The following is a 20829-nucleotide window of genomic DNA, read 5'->3' on the forward strand; positions in this document are numbered from 1 at the left end:
TCATGTCTTTCCCTTTCTTTCTTTTTAATTTTCTTTAAAAGAATGTGTGTGTGAGAGTGTATATATATATATTTATTTTTATCATAATGTCAAAATTTATACGAGTTGCGTATCTTCTGTTATGCTGTCTGCAGACAAGGTCTGAAATGATGTTAGCAAGAAATAAACAATGGCTTCCTCTTAAAAACCTGGTTAATACAGGAAATTCAAAGGAATTTGTTTTCTTTTTTTCAGATTTCAACACTGATTAAAAAAAAATATAATAATCCTTCATATACCAGGGTCCATAGATAGTATAGAGCAGCCTTTATAAGCAAATCTACACAATCTGACATGCTTTCATGAGGCAGTTATACTTGTATCAAAATTCAACAGTGTTTCTACAGAATCATCCGACTTCCCGCGATGCAGAGATACGTTAATTTCAGTTCCAAGAATTCACAGTTCTTTTTTTTACAAATGGTCTCATCAAATCCCCAGGATTCATTTCACAAACCTGCTGTTCAATTGCTGATGCTGCTAACCACACAGTTGATTAAGATGTGCACACAATCTGGTGACATCACACGGAAGATCAAAAAATAGGAAAAATCTTTAAATAGTCTTTTTATCTCTCTATCTGTATGTATATATATGTGCATGATTCATTTTGCCTAGTGCGATCATATAATGAACAAATTTTGTGCTGGTTAAGGGTCTTCTTCCATCAATGGAATTTCTAGGGGAAAAAAAAAAGAATTATTGGCTTTAGCCTATAGACTGCTTGGATCAAGGGGGCCTGTCATTTATTTGCCTGCAGAGTGCCATCTCACACCTACCACTTGGTGATATACAAATAGTGCATGATGAAAGGCTGTACTTGTGAGCAAAACATCCCCAGTCTAGTCCCTCCTCAAGACCAGCTTCTGTTGTGATACCAAGAATTAGCCAACTAAAACCTCCCTTCACTCCAAAATAAACAAGGAAAAACTCTCCAAGGAGTGGCTTTGTTGCCACTATGAGACTTGGGGGTGAAGATTCCTCCCTGTTCCATTCCTGGAGAGCCAACTCTCCTTGCTACCTGGCTAGGGCTTAGCCTGGTCGGGTAGGGGAGATGAGACCCTAAAAGCACAGAAGAATTTGTTTTGAAGAAAGCATAAAGAATAACATGTATGCTGCAAATAATTCCTGCTCTGAAGCACAAGCACATGAATTGTATTTATTGACCATTACCTTTGACACACATCCCATGTAACATATCCAAGCAAAACTTACCATCTGCAATATCGATACTTGGGCTTGTGGATGCAGCCTCCCCAGTGGTGCTATTGATCACCTCAGTTCTATCTGAAATAGGATGCACGCCCATTTGGCACACAGAAGATGAATATAAACTTTGGAGAAGTTCAGAGGAGCCTGATATGCTATCACAGCTCTCAAATTCAGCAGGTAATGTGTCTGTATCTCCTGGGCCGGGATAAGCTGGAGGGTTCTGATCTTCTGTCTGCAAAACATGCCCCTGGCCTGCAGGAGATGAGTATCCTGGTGCCAAGGCATTCAAACCACTGCTCACAGCTTCATCATAGGAAGGCAGCATGACAGGAACACCATCCACTACCACGAAGTCGGGGTCGCTGGTGGAACTCTCCTGGGCACCTCTACATCAAACAAAGACAGATTATCGTGGAGTCTTTGAACATTTCAACAACATCTTGAAGCAACCACTTCAAGATGTAACATTTTTCTAATCACATGAAATGGAGCTATACAAGGTCATTAACATTCACGGGAATATCTGCTTCACAGATCTGCAAAAATCAGCTCAGACTGATAGGTGTGTGCAATTTGTTATGATGAGATAAACAAAGCCAATAACTGAGGCATTGTTTAGAGAAGGAAAGGAAAACAGGTCTGAGGCAGAGATAAGGAGCATTCTTTGTTGTCCCATGCACAGTAAATATCAGGGATATAGAATCATACAGAATCGGGGTGAATCAATAAGTGTGTGAATCCCTGAAGAGATCAGCACTGGAGCTAAAAGGGTAGGGGGTATTTGCAGCACATGCAAAACTATACGGAGCTGATAAGTGCTAGATGACGCAAGCTTTGGGGTTGAGATTTTGAGCTTCCTTCACCCTCAGTTTGGAAGGATGCACATTCTCCCCCACCCCCACACTACTAAGAGGGTATTTTCAAGCAAACCACTTTTTTCAGGATATAAAATTTTGGCTCTGTTAATCTCAAAAATGTCAATTAGATTACAATGGAGTCCCACCAGGATCCCATGTGTTTTTAGGATATGGGAACATCTGAAAGAGGAAGACAGAAGCGTATTTCAGCAAGTCAGAGGAACACAGGCCAGGACACCTATCACTGGAACTGCCTCTTAAATCTGAGCTCTGTGCCTTTATCCTCACACACAACTATTTCAAATTTAATGACAATATATATCTCCAGATCAGTGGCACCGCTATGGGCACCCGCATGGCCCCACAATATGCCAATATTTTTATGGCCGACCTGGAACAACGCTTCCTCAGCTCCCGTCCACTCACACCCCTTCTCTACCTATGCTACATTGATGACATCTTCATCATCTGGACCCATGGGAAGGAGACTCTGGAAAAATTCCACCATGATTTCAACAGCTTCCACACCTCCATCAACCTCAGCCTGGACCTATCTACACAGGAGGTCCACTTCCTAGACACCACAGTGCAAATAAGTGGTGGTCACATTAACACCACCCTATACCGAAAACCTACCGACCGCTATGCCTACCTTCATGCCTCCAGCTTCCATCCCGGGCACACCACAAGATCCATTGTCTACAGCCAAGCACTGAGGTACAACCGTATCTGCTCTAACCCCGCAGACAGAGACCAACACCTAGAAAATCTCCACCAAGCATTCTCAAGACTACAGTACCCACACGAGGAAATAAGGAAACAGATCAACAGAGCCAGATGTGTACCCAGAAGCCTCCTACTGCAAGACAAACCCAAGAAAGAAACCAACAGGACTCCACTGGCCATCACATACAGTCCCCAGCTCAAACCCCTCCAACGCATCATCAGGGATCTACAACCCATCCTGGACAATGATCCCACACTTTCACAGGCCTTGGGTGGCAGGCCAGTCCTCGCCCACAGACAACCTGCCAACCTGAAGCATATTCTCACCAGCAACTGCACACCGCACCATAGTAACTCTAGCTCAGGAACCAATCCATGCAACAAACCTGGATGCCAACTCTGCCCACATATCTACACCAGCAGCACCATCACAGGACCTAACCAGATCAGCCACACCATCACTGGTTCATTCACCTGCACGTCCACCAATGTAATATATGCCATCATATGCCAGAAATGCCCCTCTGCTATGTACATCGGCCAAACTGGACAGTCTCTAAGGAAAAGGATAAATGGACACAAATCAGACATTAGGAATGGCAATATACAAAAACCTGTAGGAGAACACTTCAACCTCCCTGGCCACACAATAGCAGATTTTAAGGTGGCCATCCTACAGCAAAAAAACTTTAGGACCAGACTTCAAAGAGAAACTGCTGAGCTCCAGTTCATCTGCAAATTTAACACCATCAGCTCAGGACTAAACAAAGACTGTGAATGGCTTGCCAATTACAGAACCAGTTTCTCCTCCCTTGGTTTTCACACCTCAGCTGCTGGAACAGGGCCTCATCCTCCCTGATTGATCTAACCTCGTTATCTCTAGCTTGCTTCTTGCTTGCTTATATATACACCTGCCCCTGGAAATTTCCACTGCTTGCATCCGAAGAAGTGGGTATTCACCCACGAAAGCTCATGCTGCAAAACGTCTGTTAGTCTATAAGGTGCCACAGGATTCTTTGCTGCTTCTACAGAACCAGACTAACACGGCTACCCCTCTGATACTCTTAAATCTAGAGGCCTTTTCACTTGCGTATATATAATTTAGGTGAACTAGTCCATCACCTACATTGGCACAGGGATAGACTAGTTGACCTATATATCTTTCCCATCTCTCATTTCTACAAACGACGTAAAGAAGAAACACACACACAGAGAAAGAAAGACAGACATGTCATCTAGCAGTCTAAGCACAGGCCTGGGTCTAGAAATATGACTGAACTAAGCTATGACACCAACTCACTTATGTAGCCCTGTCTAGTCACTTAACCCACAAACCTTTGTTTTCCCATTTGTAAAGGAAGGGTAATAAGATTTACTTCCCTGTCTTGCAGGGAATAGTATGAGCATTAATAGCAAGTAGTTGATGTCTGCACAGTCGTGAGCGAGTGAGTTAATGAACATCCTGGAGGGGTTTCAATGGTGGCCTCACTGAAGTTTTAAAAAAATATTTCCATTGAGAAAAACATTGTTTCTGAAGTTTATGCTACTAAGCCCAATATATTTAAAAGAACCTACTCCCCAACCACCAAAATTGACATATTAAAACATATGGCTTCTACCTGTAAGTATATCCGATCAAAGACAAAACTCTCAGTATCAGTTTAGCGATTATTATAATCGCACCCAATGTGAATCTGGCAAATGTTGCTTCTTCTTTTTCCCTAGAAAAGGCCAGAAGTTCCAGGGGTCCCAACTCCATGGGTTGTCTAGCTATCTCCCCATTCCCTCTGTTATTTATTGTTCAATGCAAGAAAAGAAGATATTTGCAATGTCATTTTATTTCCTCTCCAAAGGGCATTCAGTGAAATAACTAAATTAAAGCCGTCCATCTCCAGTACCAACCTTGGAAGAAAATGTGTCTTAAATTTGGTCTGGAACATCCTGGCTAGAATAACCAATAGAAGTACCAGTAGAACACTGGTGGCAGTAAATGCCACTATTTTCCACGTAGTCAGGAGGGTTTCCTGTGTATTTGGCCAAGTTTGCTCTGTAGCAAAAGGACAATAAAATAGTTGCATTAGATTATTATTGTTGTTTCATATTTATACTGCAGTAATGCTCAGAGACCCCAATCAGGATCAGGGCCCTAGGTTTTGTATAAATACATAGACAAAATCCCTACCCTTAAGGCATGTTATCATAAATTACTAGATCTTTCAGTGTCTTCCATGCTATTTTTATTAATGTGTTTGTAATCTGGATTTATTTACAACAAAATAAAGAAGATCTAACAGACATTTAATATGCACCTTTTCGCATTTGTGGAGCTAGCTGCTGAAAATTCAAGATCATAAAAGCAGAAAATAACTACATCTTACTAATGTTTCAAAATGAACCTGTAAAATTTAAGACATGACAAAAATGTAGTTTGACAGGCAATGTCAGACTGTGATTATACTGTTAAAATAAAGGGTAAACTCCCTCAGAAGTTGTGAATTTAGTGCTATTTTTACCTGTTTTGACACAGTATACTTGAGCTGAGGGAAACCATTCTCCTTTTTGGCAGGTGATGTATTTGTAGTCATTGGTAAGGGTGTAACCAGGATCACAATAGAATTCAACCACAGTTCCATGGTTATAACGCTCACAAGGCCGCGGATGGCAAATATAATCTCCATGAATCACCATTGGAGGTAGTGGACAAACTTGGGCAAAAAGAAAAAAAAAGAGTCAACAACAACAGCAACCATTTCATACAGAATCTCTTCAGTGTATGGATTTGACATGACACTGTACACAGGACCATATACTGCCCCCTGTATAACTGAACACCAAACCATATTAATGCTACTGGAAGCCTGAATTCTGACCGTGAATCACATGTCTCTGGTGCAGTGTGGGGGAAGGAATGTAGTGCCCATAGCTAGGTCAGAAAAATCACATACCTCAAGACCTCCTCCCCAGAACTCAGTGCGTTTATCATGAAGATGGGGCCTTTCTGTGGACCTTTTTTGGGTGGGGGTGGGGGTGGTAAAAGTGAAAGGGGGCAAATCATAATTATGGCAGAAAACTACCACTCTGTAATCCCCCTCTACCCTGAGGTTTTGGGGCAAGCACCTTTACTAGGCAGCTGGAATTCAGTCCTAAAGTCCTGTTAATACATACATCATTAACACTATCAAATAGTTTAAACAATAATTCCATTCTTAAAAAGCTTATGCTACGAAACCAATTGTTGTAAAGTATACTGTAACAGAGACAATACAGGTAATATTGCTAAAGCAATTAAAGCCCCTAAAATATATTATTTTAAAGCCGGTGTCAGAGTCTGATAACTTTACTCAAGTCAGGTAGCACTTCACGTTGTGAGCAGCCCCTTTGATTTCAATGGGCCTGCTCGGGAAGTAAGGAATTAAATGCAACAGTGATAGATTCTGGCCCTGTATTAATAAAGCATACTACAAAGGGCTATGCAAATAAGAAAGAATTGCAATATAAACATGCTTTAAAAAAGACAGTGAAAGAAAAAGAAATCACTGTGTTGGGTGGACGAATTAAATGAAGGAACATTTTTAGAAAATAGCAGTAGCTGAAGTGTTTCAATGCATTGCTTTTTTGTATAGCAGAGAAAGCCTCTTTACCAAAAATAAGAAATAAGATTAGTTGACCACTGGTTTGGTTACTGTTTCTCAAAGCTGCTGCTGTGATTAATAAAATGACTACAATATTGAACTGAGCGTACTGAGAGCCTAAAATGTCCGAATTAGCTAAAAGGGTCCGTTTATTTCCCTTCAGAGGAGTAACAAATAACCAACAGAATCAGTGCCCCATGAACTGGCTGTTCATGCATCTGCTATGCAGTAAAGACTCACTGCATAGATTTAAATAATGAAAATGCCATTTCTCTAAAACAGAATCTCCACTGAAATCACAATTCAGTTGCTTCTCTCTGTGAATCTTGTTACATGAATAATGGATTTAAACGCTTAAACAAAAAAAGAAAGAAAACCCACGAGACATTAAACGAAACTTCAAGAGCGGCTGATTATAATGTGCAGCACTGTCTACACTCTATACCCTGAAGACAAGCTTTGTTTGCATTTTCGCTAGCAAGGCTTAATAATAATGTGAAACCCAGAACAAGTAATTCACACCAGAGGCAATACTTTGCATACTTTCCAAAGTGGACTAAACCAAGAGGAAGTAGGAATGTTTATTAGGAAATCCAGAAAAGGTCTGAAGGTCTCTTTTCTTCTGCCTAAAACAATTCTTCTAAGTGTGGCTCAAAGGAGGGACACCAAGACGACAAGGGACAATGCCTATTATCTAGATCATGGGCAACCTCACTACACCAGTCTATGAAAGCACAATCCCAGCCCACTACCATGAGACATAGTATGTTTTATTACTACATTTATTGCCATCTTCCTATGGTCCCCTGCTATCTAAACTTCTTTGCAGCTGGGTTCAAAGCAAGCTTTGCAAGATGTAACAGGGCTGCCAGAGATGTGTCAATATACAGTACTGCTCCAGCCATGTGCAAAATAAAAAACTTCCCATCACAGAGATCAACTGCTTCAAGAAGCAAATTTCTAATCTAAAGCAATGACACCTGCTGCCTCTCCTGGCGCTCAGAATCCCCAGTCTATTAATGACATTAGGGGCTGCATCAATCTTCTGAATGCACAACACTGGCCTTCTAGCGTTCTCTGTTGGCCCAGTAACCAAGCATTTTTCAACAGTAAGATTAAAAAGAGTACATTGCCGGCTCAACTCAGCTATGATACTGTCACAGCCTGCTTATATTGGGAGACGTATTTTATTAAACCCTGAAAACAGGAGCATTAATCTTAGTGTGTTCCTAATGATAAAATTGAAGCTGGTGCCACATCCATTGTAAATGTCCTCCACGTTTCAAGGGAAACTCATATTGCTGCTGCCCGAGAGCTTTTGTAAACAATACGCTTTTTATCTTTGCAGAAAATTTGTCTTGGGTAATAAATAAAACGAAATGAACCTGTTTTAAACACGCTTGCCTGCCAATGGCTCTTTTTATTAAAATACTTATTATGGACAACAGATGGGAAAAGAATGGAGCAGGTTGAAAATGAGCAAGTTAAACTTAATTCAGGCAGTATTCTATTCTTATTTCAGTTACCCAAGAGAATAAGGGCTTTTCCTTCACTTCAGGCATGTCTCACTAATGAATTTTATGCTAATCCAGTCTAAAGAATCTTCAATGCACTTCAAAATTTGCATAGAACACAGGCCTAGGGTTATATTCAAGTCTGCAAATTGAGATATTGATACTTGTAATCTAGAGGTAATTAATTATTTTTGTCAAGGTCCAAATTTCTTGGTCAAGGTATAGTCAAGGTCCAGACTCCAGAGAAAATAATACAACAACAACGATAACAGTAAGTGAATAAAAAGTTTTTGTGGTCCATTGAAAAGCATCTGGTGGTCTGGATTTGGCCCACGATCCGCCTATTGACTACCCGTGGTGTAATCAGTAACATTCAGATTTACAGAGTCCTTGTCAAATCAAAGCAAGCAAGCTACATTACAAACAACCCCTTTCAATCCATTAATTGAGTATGGAGCAGTCTGTTATATTCCCAGTTCTCTTCACAAACCACCTTGTGTAAAAAATAACTAAAAGCCTGATTCAAGTCAATGGAAAGACTCCCAGGGACTTCAAATACGCAGGCACTAAAACAGCCCTGTTTTTCGGGTCTGACCATGGAGGCTGCTGAACACACTTGCCACCCAATGAATAGAAGGTTCTGAGCGCAGCAGGAGGCGCTAGCCACTTCACAGGATCAGGCCCTACATTTCTGACACCTTAATTACAATTAAAACAGGATGGAACTCTGCAGCTATTAAAATTCTGTTTCTTGTAGGTGCTCATGTGTGCTAGAAACCAGTATATCACACCGGTGTCCTACAGATTAAACAGACCCTATCAGATGAAATATGGCCCCAAATTTAGGTTACCGAACTGAAGACGAGTAGCAATTTTTCCATGAAACTAAAATGAAAAATTCCATTGCACGTTAAAAACAAACAAACAAAAAAAAACACAAACAAAAACAGTTCTCACTGTGTTTGTAATCCACAGACTGAAGCCTTGGGCTAGTGTAGGAGAGATCCAACAAAATGAAAATGGCAACAAACTGATTAAAACAAACCGAAGTGAAGCTGACAAGCCTTTGTCATGGTCCAAGTTCAGAGAAATGTGAAAAGAACAGAGAGACAAGCAATTCCACTTCAAAAATTCTTTCAGCTTTAGTAATCTAGGCCATTATTTGTAACATATGTAAAGAACCCTTTTACATTATGACTTTTTAAATGACAGCATCCTTTTAATATCTGTAGATTTCATTATTTTCAGCACTTCATAATGCTTTTTCAGACTTTAGTTCAGTAATTACACCCTACAGTCTGGAGAATCTAAAATCACCTTTTCTGAGAGTTAAAAAAAAAGAGACACTTTTTGAGTTCTTAACTCTTAACTTTAAAGCTTCTCAGTGGCATGTGTGTGATTCATGTCTTATCTTCTGCTGATTTTGAAATATGTGACACTGGGTAGCCAAGATCAAATGAGCCTTGTTCCTCTGTATCAGGGGTCAGCGACCTTTCAGAAGTGGTGTGCCGAGTCTTCATTTATTCACTCTGATTTAAGGTTTCGTGTGCCTGTAATACATTTTTATGTTTTTAGATGGTCTCTTTCTATAAGTCTATAATACATAACTAAGCTATTGTTGTATGTAAAGCAAATAAAGTTTTTAAAATGCTTAAGAAGCTTTATTTAAAATTAAATTAAAATGCAGAGCCCCCCGGACCAGTGGCCAGGACCCCGGCAGTGTGAGTGCCACTGAAAATCAGCTCGTGTGCCACCTTCGGCACCTGCGCCATAGGTTGCCTGCCCCTGCTCTATATTTTTGTTTCCTGAGAATTCAGGTGTTCTGGGCAATGGCCACACTCTGTAGCAGGCTCATTATTTGGCAGGGTGTTTTGCAGCTGCACATTCCAGATGAAACCCCTAAATGGTTAAGCAGAAATAAACTACCCTTTCCTCCTGACAAGAGAGACATAAATCATGTCTGGCTAACATAACAAATCCCTCCTGGGATACTCAACACTACAGTTGGCAAATGAAACCAAGGGAGCTCAGTTTGATGGGATGAGCTTGTACAATTTTTTCTTAATGACAGCAGGAGCTAAGGGCTCTAGTCTGAGATATATTCAGTGCCCCCAACTCCACTGATTTCAGTGAGGGTGTGCAGCAACTCATAGGAAGTGCTTATAACCTTGAGACCGGAGGCACTGACTTTCTGGTTTCCCCAGGGGTGCTTGACCTCCACCCCAGGCCCTGCCCCCACTCCACTCCTTCCCCCAAGGCCCCACCCCTGCCCTGCCTCTTCCTACCTGCACCCTACCCTTGCGCCACCTCTTCCTGCCCCTGCTCCTTCCCCTCCAGTGCCTCCTGCCCACCGCTGAACATCGTCGGTGGGCGGGAGGCACTGGGGTGGGGGTGGGGGTGGAGCTGATCTGTGGGGCTGTTGGCGGGCAGGAGGTGCTATAACCAAATTCATTTTCTGAAGCGCACTGTAAAATGCCCAGGGCTAGATTCTGTTCTGTGTCTCCTGAGAGTGCAGACGGCACAGGGAGAGGCGGCGGCGGCAAAGGTAGGTGCTGCACCTTATGGCAGCCTCCACGGTCTGCTCTGCCGTTCAGAATCCTCAAACATTCTGCACACCCCCACCTCAGGGCCTTCTGGGGAGCGGCTGCAGCGTGGGGCCACTTACAGCTTAGACGCTACAGAAGTTGATGGTATTTCCTCAGAACAGCTTCCTACTCATTGTGGACAAGTGGATTTGCCTGCAGGATGTTAGCCTATTCCTACATTTTTGGCATTGCTAACTTCAGGAGAGATTCTGGGCATTCACATAACTCCAAGTAACCTTAATAGGGAAGCAAGAGAGATGTAGTGTTACATTTTTGGAAGGTACAGACTGGAAGCTGACATTGTGTTACAATTAACAGTATACAATTTAGTTCCTTAAACTGCAGGGGTCATAGTTTCATGGGCATGATCACAGAGTTATTTTTCATCCTGGCTGGTATGCTTAGTCTTTGGACTTCTGCTAAATGGTAGGAAAATTATTCAAGCTTTGCCTTGACTTTCACAGTCGAGGCTGACAAAAAGAGCAATATAATCTGTTGATCCAGGGCATTTCAAAGCCCATCTTCTGCCTTTGAATCAGACTCTGAATCAAATACGTTTTTCCTCTGGTTAGCAGCCTGCCTCCTGTGTCAGACTACCAGCTGCTTTTCTGTCTGTGCTAGATTACCTTCAGAACATCCCTGTGCATGGCCTGATTTTTAATGTTTCATACAGGGAACATAATCAAAACGCAGGTGCTTTCAACAAAAATAACATTTGTTCGAAATGTGCTGTGCATCCCTGCTTGTTATTTTTTAAAGAATGAAAAAGAATTAAGACCAGTCTTTATAATGAGGCCAGTGCAAGTAAAAGCTGCCGTGGGCAAAGTGCAGGGAAAGCACTTTTTCGCCTTTCGCTTAGATAATAATGGAGATCTGAAATGTCCTGGCATGCCTGCGAAGTGCATACCATCTGTGCACAGATCAGGAGAGAGAAGAACCTCTCCTGCCCCTCTTGTCTGTCATGCTCATACACACAGTGCACACCAACAAGCTGGATACTTGAAATCCAGCCATCTGCATTTCTCCCCTTCCACAAGCAGTCTTAGTGTCCCCCGTGTACCGGAAAGGCAACCGGACTTCATGTTAACTAAACTGACGTTAGACGCCAGTCTACTACTGTACTGTCAGCAAAACTCCTTCCCTCTCTTTAATTAATGTGAAGCAGATGGCAATGGAAAAAACAAGGTGATTTTCACATTTGTTCCACAGTGACCAGATAATCACTATTTATTTTATTGCAAAGGAGGCGCACAGGAAACCTCAGTCTCCTAAACATATGTTCCATTACCTTCCCCAAGGCTTATCATCTTGTCACAGGCTTTGAAAACCAAGGAGGAAGAGCATTACTTACCTTCCAGATTGATCCACATTACCAAAGTGCAGTGAAAGTCATTAGCTCCCCATTCACAGGAAATGAGAGCTGTCTTTTCAATACATACTTCCTCTAATCTACCATCCTGAAAGAGGGACTCTGACCTCCCTGAGAGGAGCATTCGGGAGGTAATGTGCTAACCTTTCCCATCATCTTCATCCTGGCCCACTAATTTTCACTCTAATAATACTCCCCAGCAGACAAGAAGCAGGCGACCCCTTCACAGGTTAGTGTTAGCAATACCACAGCTGGCCACTAGAGGGGAGACTAGAGCCAGAAGATCTAGTAATTTTTCACCAGGATACTCAGATCCATTATTGCCAGCGTGAAGTATTGCCCCATCCCAGCCACCCTATATATCAGACTTCGGGGTGGATTGACCCTAGTGAGCATAGAGTGCAGCTGCTCCAGAGAGGGCAGGTGGTGCTGCCATTGCTGCTCTCCCCTTGGGGTTCTGCCTGGAAAGGACGGCTTTACATTCTGGCTGGGGGACGGGGGCACTGCCAACAGAGTCTGCCCAGGAGTGGTGCTGAAGGAGCCTCTCTCCCCCAGGTGGCCTGACCCAACTACTCTGGAATGGCTCCACCCCCTTTTGGTTGGCTCCAGGATGCCAGTAGAGAAAAGTGTCTCTTAAATACTGACTTAAAAGCAATTACCTCACATCACAAGTTAAACATCTGCACAATTTGAAAAATGAGGTTTTAAAGGTAACCTATAAAAGAAACAAAAAATGATGTTTGTGCCAATTTCTGCTTCTTTATGAATATTGCCACTAAAAAACATTTCACTAACAACAGTGTCACCCCCACTCAGTCAAACGCCCAGTTAAGGGATCATTCTTTCACAAACCACACAACCTAGTACCTAGTCTATCTGACAGACTCGGCTACTCCACAAATAACTATCATGCACCTCCAACACGTGCATGTGTGCCCTATACACACACCGTATTACTCACGCTTGCACTACAACAGGAAGCCTCAACTCCAACCTCATATTCCCCCATTATAACATATATCACTACAGAAATTACTGCAGTGCCTATATCTTCATATTTAATTGAAGTGGCATAGGTGTCAGAATCTTTCACAAAGAGCCTTTTTTCTTCTAAGAGTTTTGTCAGGAGAATGTGGTAACAAGAACACACAAAAGGATGAGTGCTTTAAACAAAAAATAAAACAGCCAGTAATCTTTAGTCTCATGATATCATCATCCAACCAGTTCTCCAGTTGTCCATAAAGACTTCTGGAGAAAAATCAGTAGCCAAGAACTGATATGTCTAATGCGAAAACAAGCAAGAAAAAATATCTTATTTTGGGGCTGGAAAGGGAAGGAACAGAAATTCTTTACGCATTACAAATAAGCAAAAAAGGGCACTTTTTCTATTTATTTTTTTGCATCACTGAAGTTATAGGATCATGAAAATAGATTAAATTAAAAACATCTTTCATTCTCACCTGCAAAATAAAAATATCTCAAATTATATACAAGTCCCTTCTCAACCCACAGCGTAGTCTGACACTGGTAGGAGAGAGATTTATTCTCAGACTCAGCTGGTCTGCAACTTGTTGAGAGCTGGAGAATAGAGGAAACCACAGACCCAATTGCTTAAAAAACAAGCATTATAAAACCACAATGATGTAGAACAGCTTCATAAACCATAATTTACTTCTAAGCAGTTTCTCATGAAGCAGGAGTAGAACAGGAAGCTTTATTAGAGTAAATTTCTATTAATCATGACAATAAATTAACAACTTCCTATTTGCAAATGAAAAACACTGCCAGGGTCACGAAAAGAGTCTCTACGAAGAGTAGGCATTCTGGATACAAAGTGGGGCTGACAGTGTCCTCATTTGCATTCCAATACCCAGAATGCATTTCCAGTGTACACACACCTGTGTAATAGCTATAACAGGACAAACTGGAAAGTTCTTGTGCATGTGGAATTCGTGCTTTGACACTGAAGAGGTGCTTTCAAGGAATTTTTCAGATTGCCCCACACACCCCGTAGCAAAACAACACTGAATTAAACTAATCTCTAACAACAACAAAATCACCACAATCAGTAAAGACAGTAGCATGAAGACTTGTAACTGATACAACTTAAAGTGACAGAGTTATGAGGTGATCACATCGATCATGGAAAGCTGTTAAAAGGCACCAAGAAAAATCTTGTGGCGGGTATGATGGGGTCTTCACCACACACAAGGTCTGAGCAGGTTAAAAGGGCCGATTAACCTGATAGGCTGCACCTGGAGGAGAGCCAGGGACTGATGAAGCCCATCTATGGGAAGGAGCTGGGAAAGGCTCATAAAGAGGATGGCAGGGAGAGGCTCTGCAGTCACTACCTGCAGAGGAGGGGAATTGGCAGAAGACACGGAGATGGCCTAGGGGGAGAATAAACCCTGAAATCCTCCCTTGGACTATAGACTCTGGCAAGAAGTTTATACATGGCAAGGCACAATTCTCCTGATCTTTTGCACAGAGGTGATAACCTAAACAAGTGCAGCTTTCATCTAAACTACAAATTTTGGTTATGATCTTGCTGAGGTGCTAGGGAGTAGATGACAACACTTTGCAAGATGGGGCTTTTAAAAAAAAAAAGAGACATGAGCTGAATCATGTTTGAATACATTTATGCGCTGTGCTGGGAGCGCATGGAGTTTGGAGCACTGGGGCTGCAATTACAGCAAGTACTGTATTAGTCAGTCACAACATTATCTACCTGCTGCGCATTGTTTTTCCTTCTGTAAACGTGTACCCCAATGAACTCAGTACTTCTCTGAATGATGATGTGTTGTCTCTTTAAAGCCTCTAGGGCCAGACAGTCAATACCTGGCCTTGCTATTCAGGCTCAAAATTTGTGGGTGTGAGTTCAGTTTGATGTTCATAATTATTTGCATGTGCAGTTGATGTCATTTAGGCATCCCACTACCTGAATTGCTGCTACAATCAGGTACTGTACTTAGGTGTCCAAACAACATCAACTACATCCACAATCAGAGGCAGGAGTCCAGATTTGAGCCCTGTTCCAAATCAGGCCTTTAATTTGGTACTGATGTCAAAAAGGACATTCCAGGAAGCTCCATCTTTCTGGACCAGTGCTTTCCGCCATGTGTGATGGATGTGAAGCTGAAATAATTTATGAATGCTGAATACTGACCTGTGCAGACAGTTTGTGGTTTTAAATCCTTTTTCCTCTAAAAGTTTTGTTCCTAACTAGTGAAATAAACAGTGCTTTCGTTTTAAGAAAGCTGCCTGGTCAACATATACATGAATGGTCAGAGAGTTCCTAAGGGAAGAACCACAGCTGCTGAACCCAGCCAGATCTGCTGAGTAAGCATGACTCAGGCACAGGGCGTGGCACAGAGAGAGGCACATGCACAAGGCCTGAGGGCGTGCACTCAGAGAGACCAGGAAGCAAACAGACGCGCAGCTTAGAGCCTTGCAACCTGACGGAACTTGACTACAAGTGTCGGGTCTGAAAACAACCTGAACCTCTTGGGCTTGGGTCGGGTAGACTCTGATCACCTTGGCTTGCCTGCAGAGTTGGGGTGGCAGAGGTTACGTGCCTTGCTTCTGCTGGTTGCCACTGCCTTCCTGCACTGTGGAGCATGGTGTCGATACATTGCCAGTCACTCTGCAAGATGTGCGGTGCAGCAAGGCAGGAGTAGGGCACACAGCCACTGCCATGCCAACTCCACAGGCAGGAGGGGGTCAGGAAGTCCCCACCAGGCTGAGTCCCTAGGATGAGGTGGTGGTTCTGACACAGGTTTGGGTCAGTTCTGAAAATGACCTGATACTCTTGGGTCAGCTGTGCTTGGCCTGGGCTTTAAAATTAGACCAGAGCAGACTCTAATGCAGTAATCCCTACATTACATCACCATACGAGGCCAGGGTGGTATCTGAGTACTAGTGACATAATTCTGATTCCAACCCTTTGTTTGCTTATAGCCTCTTCTATTAATTGAGTTTGAACCTTTGACTCCTGCCTAAAAGGTGAACAAACCGATTTAGCACGTAATATATATATAGGTTAGACTCTATAGTGAGAGGGCCAGATCTTCAGCTGGTGCTAATCAGCATAACTCCAATGACATGCAGTCAATGGGGCTGCACTGATTTCCACTAGCTGCGGAGCAGGCCCAGTGATGGCAGTAAGTGGACTGAAAAAAATCAATAAATATGACCTTGATGCACAAAGTAATATTTCTCTCTCCAGTGACACAGTGTAGAGCTCTTGTTCTGTTAGAGGTGCACTGTCAGATAACATTTAAGTTCAATATAAAACAGCCCTGAGGGAGAAACCAGATCTGCTTTCCCCTGTCTAATCCCTCACACATTTGCAACACCGTGGATAAAATGTATCAGGCATCTGTGGGCAAATGTGAAACATGAGGGCAGGAAATTATGGTTTCATGAAAGTTCCGATGTCTAGCTGATTTGGGAAAGGCTAAGGAGTTTCTGCAAAGGACACAGGTGATACAGCAAGTGTAAAATGGTGATTTGTTTCAGCTTGATCCATAGGGCTGCCATAGTAAAAGACCGAAAAAGGAACAGACTACAAGTTGTCTTTCACCTTTCTTGTAATGCTATGAAAACGCAGGGTGCATCAACTTCAAGACAATGAAGATGAAAGAACATTTCTTCAATGCAAAGAAGGTGCAGTCATTTGAAATGTAATATTGTTTCACAGATTAATCATTTCCCCCAAATTATGATTGTAGATTCAGTTAATTTAAAAATAAGAAGCACCATTTCCTTTAGATTTTTCAACTAGCCAGGCCATCTTCATAGATAAATGAAGTAGGGAACAGGTCACCATTGGCGTGAATGTAAGTCTTGGTAGGTGGTTGAGAATCAGGTTGAGGCCACAAGACAGGATGGTGTCTCTAATGTGGGAGAAGAGATACCCAGACTCTTAATAATTCTGGATGATACCAGGAGAGCAAAAATGGAGAATCCCTCCACTGGGGTATGAAAGGCTGATATGGCAGCCAGGTGTACCTTGACTCAACTGATGGACAAGCTGGATGTCTTCAGATCCAGCAGGTAGGAACCAATTCCAGGAACCAATTCCAGCTACAGGTGCAATGGACAAATGGACTGAACCACTGGACAATTTTTCTAAAAATTCTGCAGGGAAGAAGAACAGGTTGATGTTTTTCTGCTGTTTAATAACTTCTGCTGCACATCCATAGAGCAGGAAACCTATATTCCCAAGAACCATCCAGGAGTCACACCCTGAGATGTAGAACCACCAGGCTGGCACGAAGCATGCAACCCACATCCTGAGACAGCAGAACAGGAATGGCTGGGAGCTTGATTGATGGCTGGATATTTTGTTGAAGCAGGTAAGGGTAATAAGCTTGTCTCGGCCAGGTAGGTACTCTGAGGATAACTCTGGCCTCGTCCTGCCTGATCTTGTTCAATGCCCTTAGAATTAGGGGTACTGGGGGAAAGGCACAGAACAGACTCTTCCTCCAAGGTTAAAAAAAAGGGATCCCCCAGGGAGTGGTGATCCAGGCCTCCTGTCCTTGACCAGAAGAGGGGACACTTCCTGTTCTCGGAGGTGGTGGAAATAGCGATCTCTGGCATATGCTGTGCAGGGCCGCCCAGAGGATTCAGGGGGCCTGGGGCAAAGCAATTTCAGGGGCCCCTTCCATAAAAAAAATCGCAATACTATACAATACTATATTCTCGTGGGGGGGCCTGTGGGGCCCAGGGCAAATTGCCCCACTTGCTCCGCACCCACGGGCGGCCCTGGGAAAAATAAACCTTCTGCATCTCGGCACAAACCCAGTTTTGAGAAAACTTCTTTACAAGGTATCACTGGTTCTCAGCATCAGCTAGTGCTAAAAGGCACTAAAGCTCCTTAAAAGGGTTGGACAAATATTTTCCGTCCAAACTGTTTCTGGATCGAAAACTAGGGGTTTTTAAAAAGCAGAAAAAAGATCACAGACAATATCTGCTTTCCTTCAAAATTTGTTGTGTTTTTTTTTTAATTGAAAAGCTGAAATTAGTCTGCCATAACCTGAATATGGTTTGGGGTTTCAGAAGTGTGTGGCCAAATATCTGCTGCTTGCTGTGTTTGATTGTTTAAAGAAACAATAAAAAAATTCTGCTTAAAAAAAATCCAAAACTTTTGAACCACCTCAGCTTGTGACCAAACGCCTGAGCCCATCCAGTCAGATTTTTCCAGGTTTCTGATACTCTGCTGGCTTCCTTGACTCATATCTGTCTCCATAACTTTGGGTTCATTTAGGTTAGAACATAAGAACAGCCATACTGGGTCAAACCAAAGGTCCATCCAGCCCAGTATCCTGTCTACCGACAATGGCCAATGCCAAGTGTCCCAGAGGGAGTGAACCTAACAGGTAATGATCAAATGATCTCTTTCCTGCCATCCATCTCCACCCTCTGACAAACAGAGGCTAGGGACACCATTCCTTACCCATCCTGGCTAATAGCCATTAATGGACTTAACCTCCATGCATTTAGCTGTTTCCTAGAGACTGGCTCCATGGGGTCCCTCACAAACTAGAGACGGTTACTGTGGGTTTGTCTTTAGTACAGCTTATGTACATACTCCACGAACGGAGCATTTGAGCTTGTTCCAGAATCTGGGATGAGCCTATGTTGTGAAAACTGAAATGTTCAAAATAGCACATGCATGTGAATGGACACAGGCTGCTAAAATTAAATTAACCCAGGGGTTCTCAAACTGGGGGTCAGGACCCCTCACGAGGTTATTACTCAGGGGGTCACGAGGTTATTACTGGGGGTCACAAGCTGTCAGCCTCCACCTCAAACCCCGCTTTGCCTCCAGCATTTATAATAGTGTTAAATATATAAAGAAGTGTTTTTAATTTATAAGGGGGGGGGTCGCACTCAGAGGTTTGCTATGTGAAAGCGATCACCAGTATAAAAGTTTGAGAACCATTGAATTAACCTCTCTGGAGCCTCAGGGAATGCAGGGAAGGGGAGTCTCCCTTGGTAGGGTTGGTAAGGAGGTAGGTGGTGTAGATATTGCTCTTCTCATGTGATCCCTCCCCCAGTGGCTAATTTTAAATGAAGCTACCCTCCTCTGACATGAATCTCCCTATGGCACTGAAATTAGACTATAATTTGGCATTTGAGAAGTGAAAGGGATGGTAACCCTAATGGAAAAGCTAACAGCTTGGCTCTTCTGCAAGCCTCAAACTGCTGAATGCGCTTTAGGGTAGGGAAGGCTGTGCCTCCCAAACAGCCTGGTCCTGCCCCCTATCCGACCCCCACCCACTTCCTGCCCCCCGACTGCCTGCCCCCCTCGGAATCCCCAACCCATCCTGTTCCTTGTCCCCTCACCGTCCCCCAGAGACCCCCCACCAACTACCACCCCAGGATCCCACCCCTGCTCCCTGTCCCCTGACTGCCCCGACCCCTATCCACCCCCTCGCTGAGTCCTGACAGACCCCTGGAATGCCCACGATCCAACCCCCCCCATTCCCTGTCCCCTGACCACCCCCTCCCTGTGCCCTGACTGTCCCCGGGACTTCCTGCCCCTTAGCCAGCCCCGGCTCCTTACCCTCGGCTCCCCCCTCACCCGGAGCCTCCAGGACCATTCCTCGACAGCTGCAGCGTGGCTCCAGCGAGGCCCCTGAGCTCCGCCCCGCTCAGAGCCGCGTGGTAAGGGGGCGGGGCTGCGAGCTCCACGCTGAGCGGAGGGAACTCAGGCCCCGCTGGAGCTCGCAGCCCCGCCCCCTTACCATGCGGCTCTGAGTGGGGCGGAGTTCAGGCCCTGCCACAGCCACGCTGCAGCTGTTAGGGGACGCTGCTGGATGCGCTGAGGCTCCGGGAGAGGGGCAGAGGCGGGGTCGGGCCGGAGCCTCAGCCATTCTCGTGGGGGCCCCTGCGGAGCCCAGGGTCTGGGGCAAATTGCCCCACTTGCCCCCCCCCCCGGGCAGCCCTGATGCTGTGGAGAACCTGAGTGTCCAGCTCCAAGTAATAATCGAGGGAGAAGTGTCGGCTGAGGCCATCGACTGTGGTGTTCCAGATGCCTGGGAGGTAGACCACTGAAATCTGGACATGGTGGGCTATGCACCAGTTCCAGAGCTTTATAGCTTTGGTGCACAAGGAGGGGGATTTTGTTCCTCTCTGCTTATTGATGTAAAACATGCAGGACACTTTGTCCATCATGACCCTGAATGCGTTGTCATTAGGAATGGAGGCAAGAGTTCCTGACCGTCTGAGTTCCAACAGGTTGATGTGGAGACTGGTTTCATGCCCTATCCATCTGCCCTGATCCCTGAGGGTATTGCAACGGGCACCCAATCTTAACAACGATGCATCGGTTGTTAGAGTCATTGATAGGCTTGGGTGACAGAAAGGGACACCTGCACAGATGTGGAGTTCTGAAAATGCAAAGGGACCATCACTGCCCTGTCCAAGGTGACTCTGGAGCACAGGCAGTTCTGAGCCAACCCTGGAAGCAGCAGAGCTATAGCCTTGTGTAATTGGTCACAAAAGTGCAAGCTGCCACATGGCTCAAGACAGTTTTTTTTTTATTGTGGTCCGAGAGCTTCCCTGAATTGTCACTACCAGTCCTGACAAGTCACAAATCTGTCTAAAGGGAGGTATGCTCTGGCTGTCACAGAGTCCAAGAACACCCCTATAAACTGTATCCCTTTGTACCAGTATTATCATGTATTTCTTTACGTTCAGCTGGAGGCCCAACTCTTGGAACAGAGCAAGGGCCTTTTGGGTACATAATATTGCCTTGAAGGAATGGCCCTTGAGTAGCCAGTCATCAAGGTACAGGAAGACCAGAATCTCTTCCTGCCAAAAGTAAGCTGCCATTACTGCCAGAACCTTTGAAAACACCCTTGGGGTTGAGGATAGGCCGAAGGGGAG

At 43.9% G+C, this 20829-nt stretch overlaps 1 protein-coding gene across 4 annotated transcripts in view; it reads right to left on the reverse strand.

The window, feature by feature from the left end:
* Positions 1-287: 287 nt before the first annotated feature.
* Positions 288-20829, reverse strand: part of SUSD4 (sushi domain containing 4) — a 104771-nt gene continuing 84229 nt past the window's right edge. For 3 of the 4 annotated variants that reach the window (XM_039532929.1, XM_039532930.1, XM_039532927.1), the window contains 4 exons: positions 5348-5539; positions 4737-4881; positions 1255-1637; positions 288-718 (listed from right to left, as the gene is read on the reverse strand). In XM_039532929.1, the coding sequence (XP_039388863.1) occupies positions 690-718; positions 1255-1637; positions 4737-4881; positions 5348-5539 (749 nt within the window). In that variant the 3' untranslated portion in view covers positions 288-689. Of the gene's footprint in view, positions 719-1183; positions 1638-4736; positions 4882-5347; positions 5540-20829 lie in introns of those variants that run through there. The other variant, XM_039532926.1, reaches the window with a different exon arrangement.

Source organism: Mauremys reevesii, linkage group 3 (assembly GCF_016161935.1).
Source record: "Mauremys reevesii isolate NIE-2019 linkage group 3, ASM1616193v1, whole genome shotgun sequence".
Lineage (NCBI taxonomy): Eukaryota > Metazoa > Chordata > Testudines > Geoemydidae > Mauremys > Mauremys reevesii.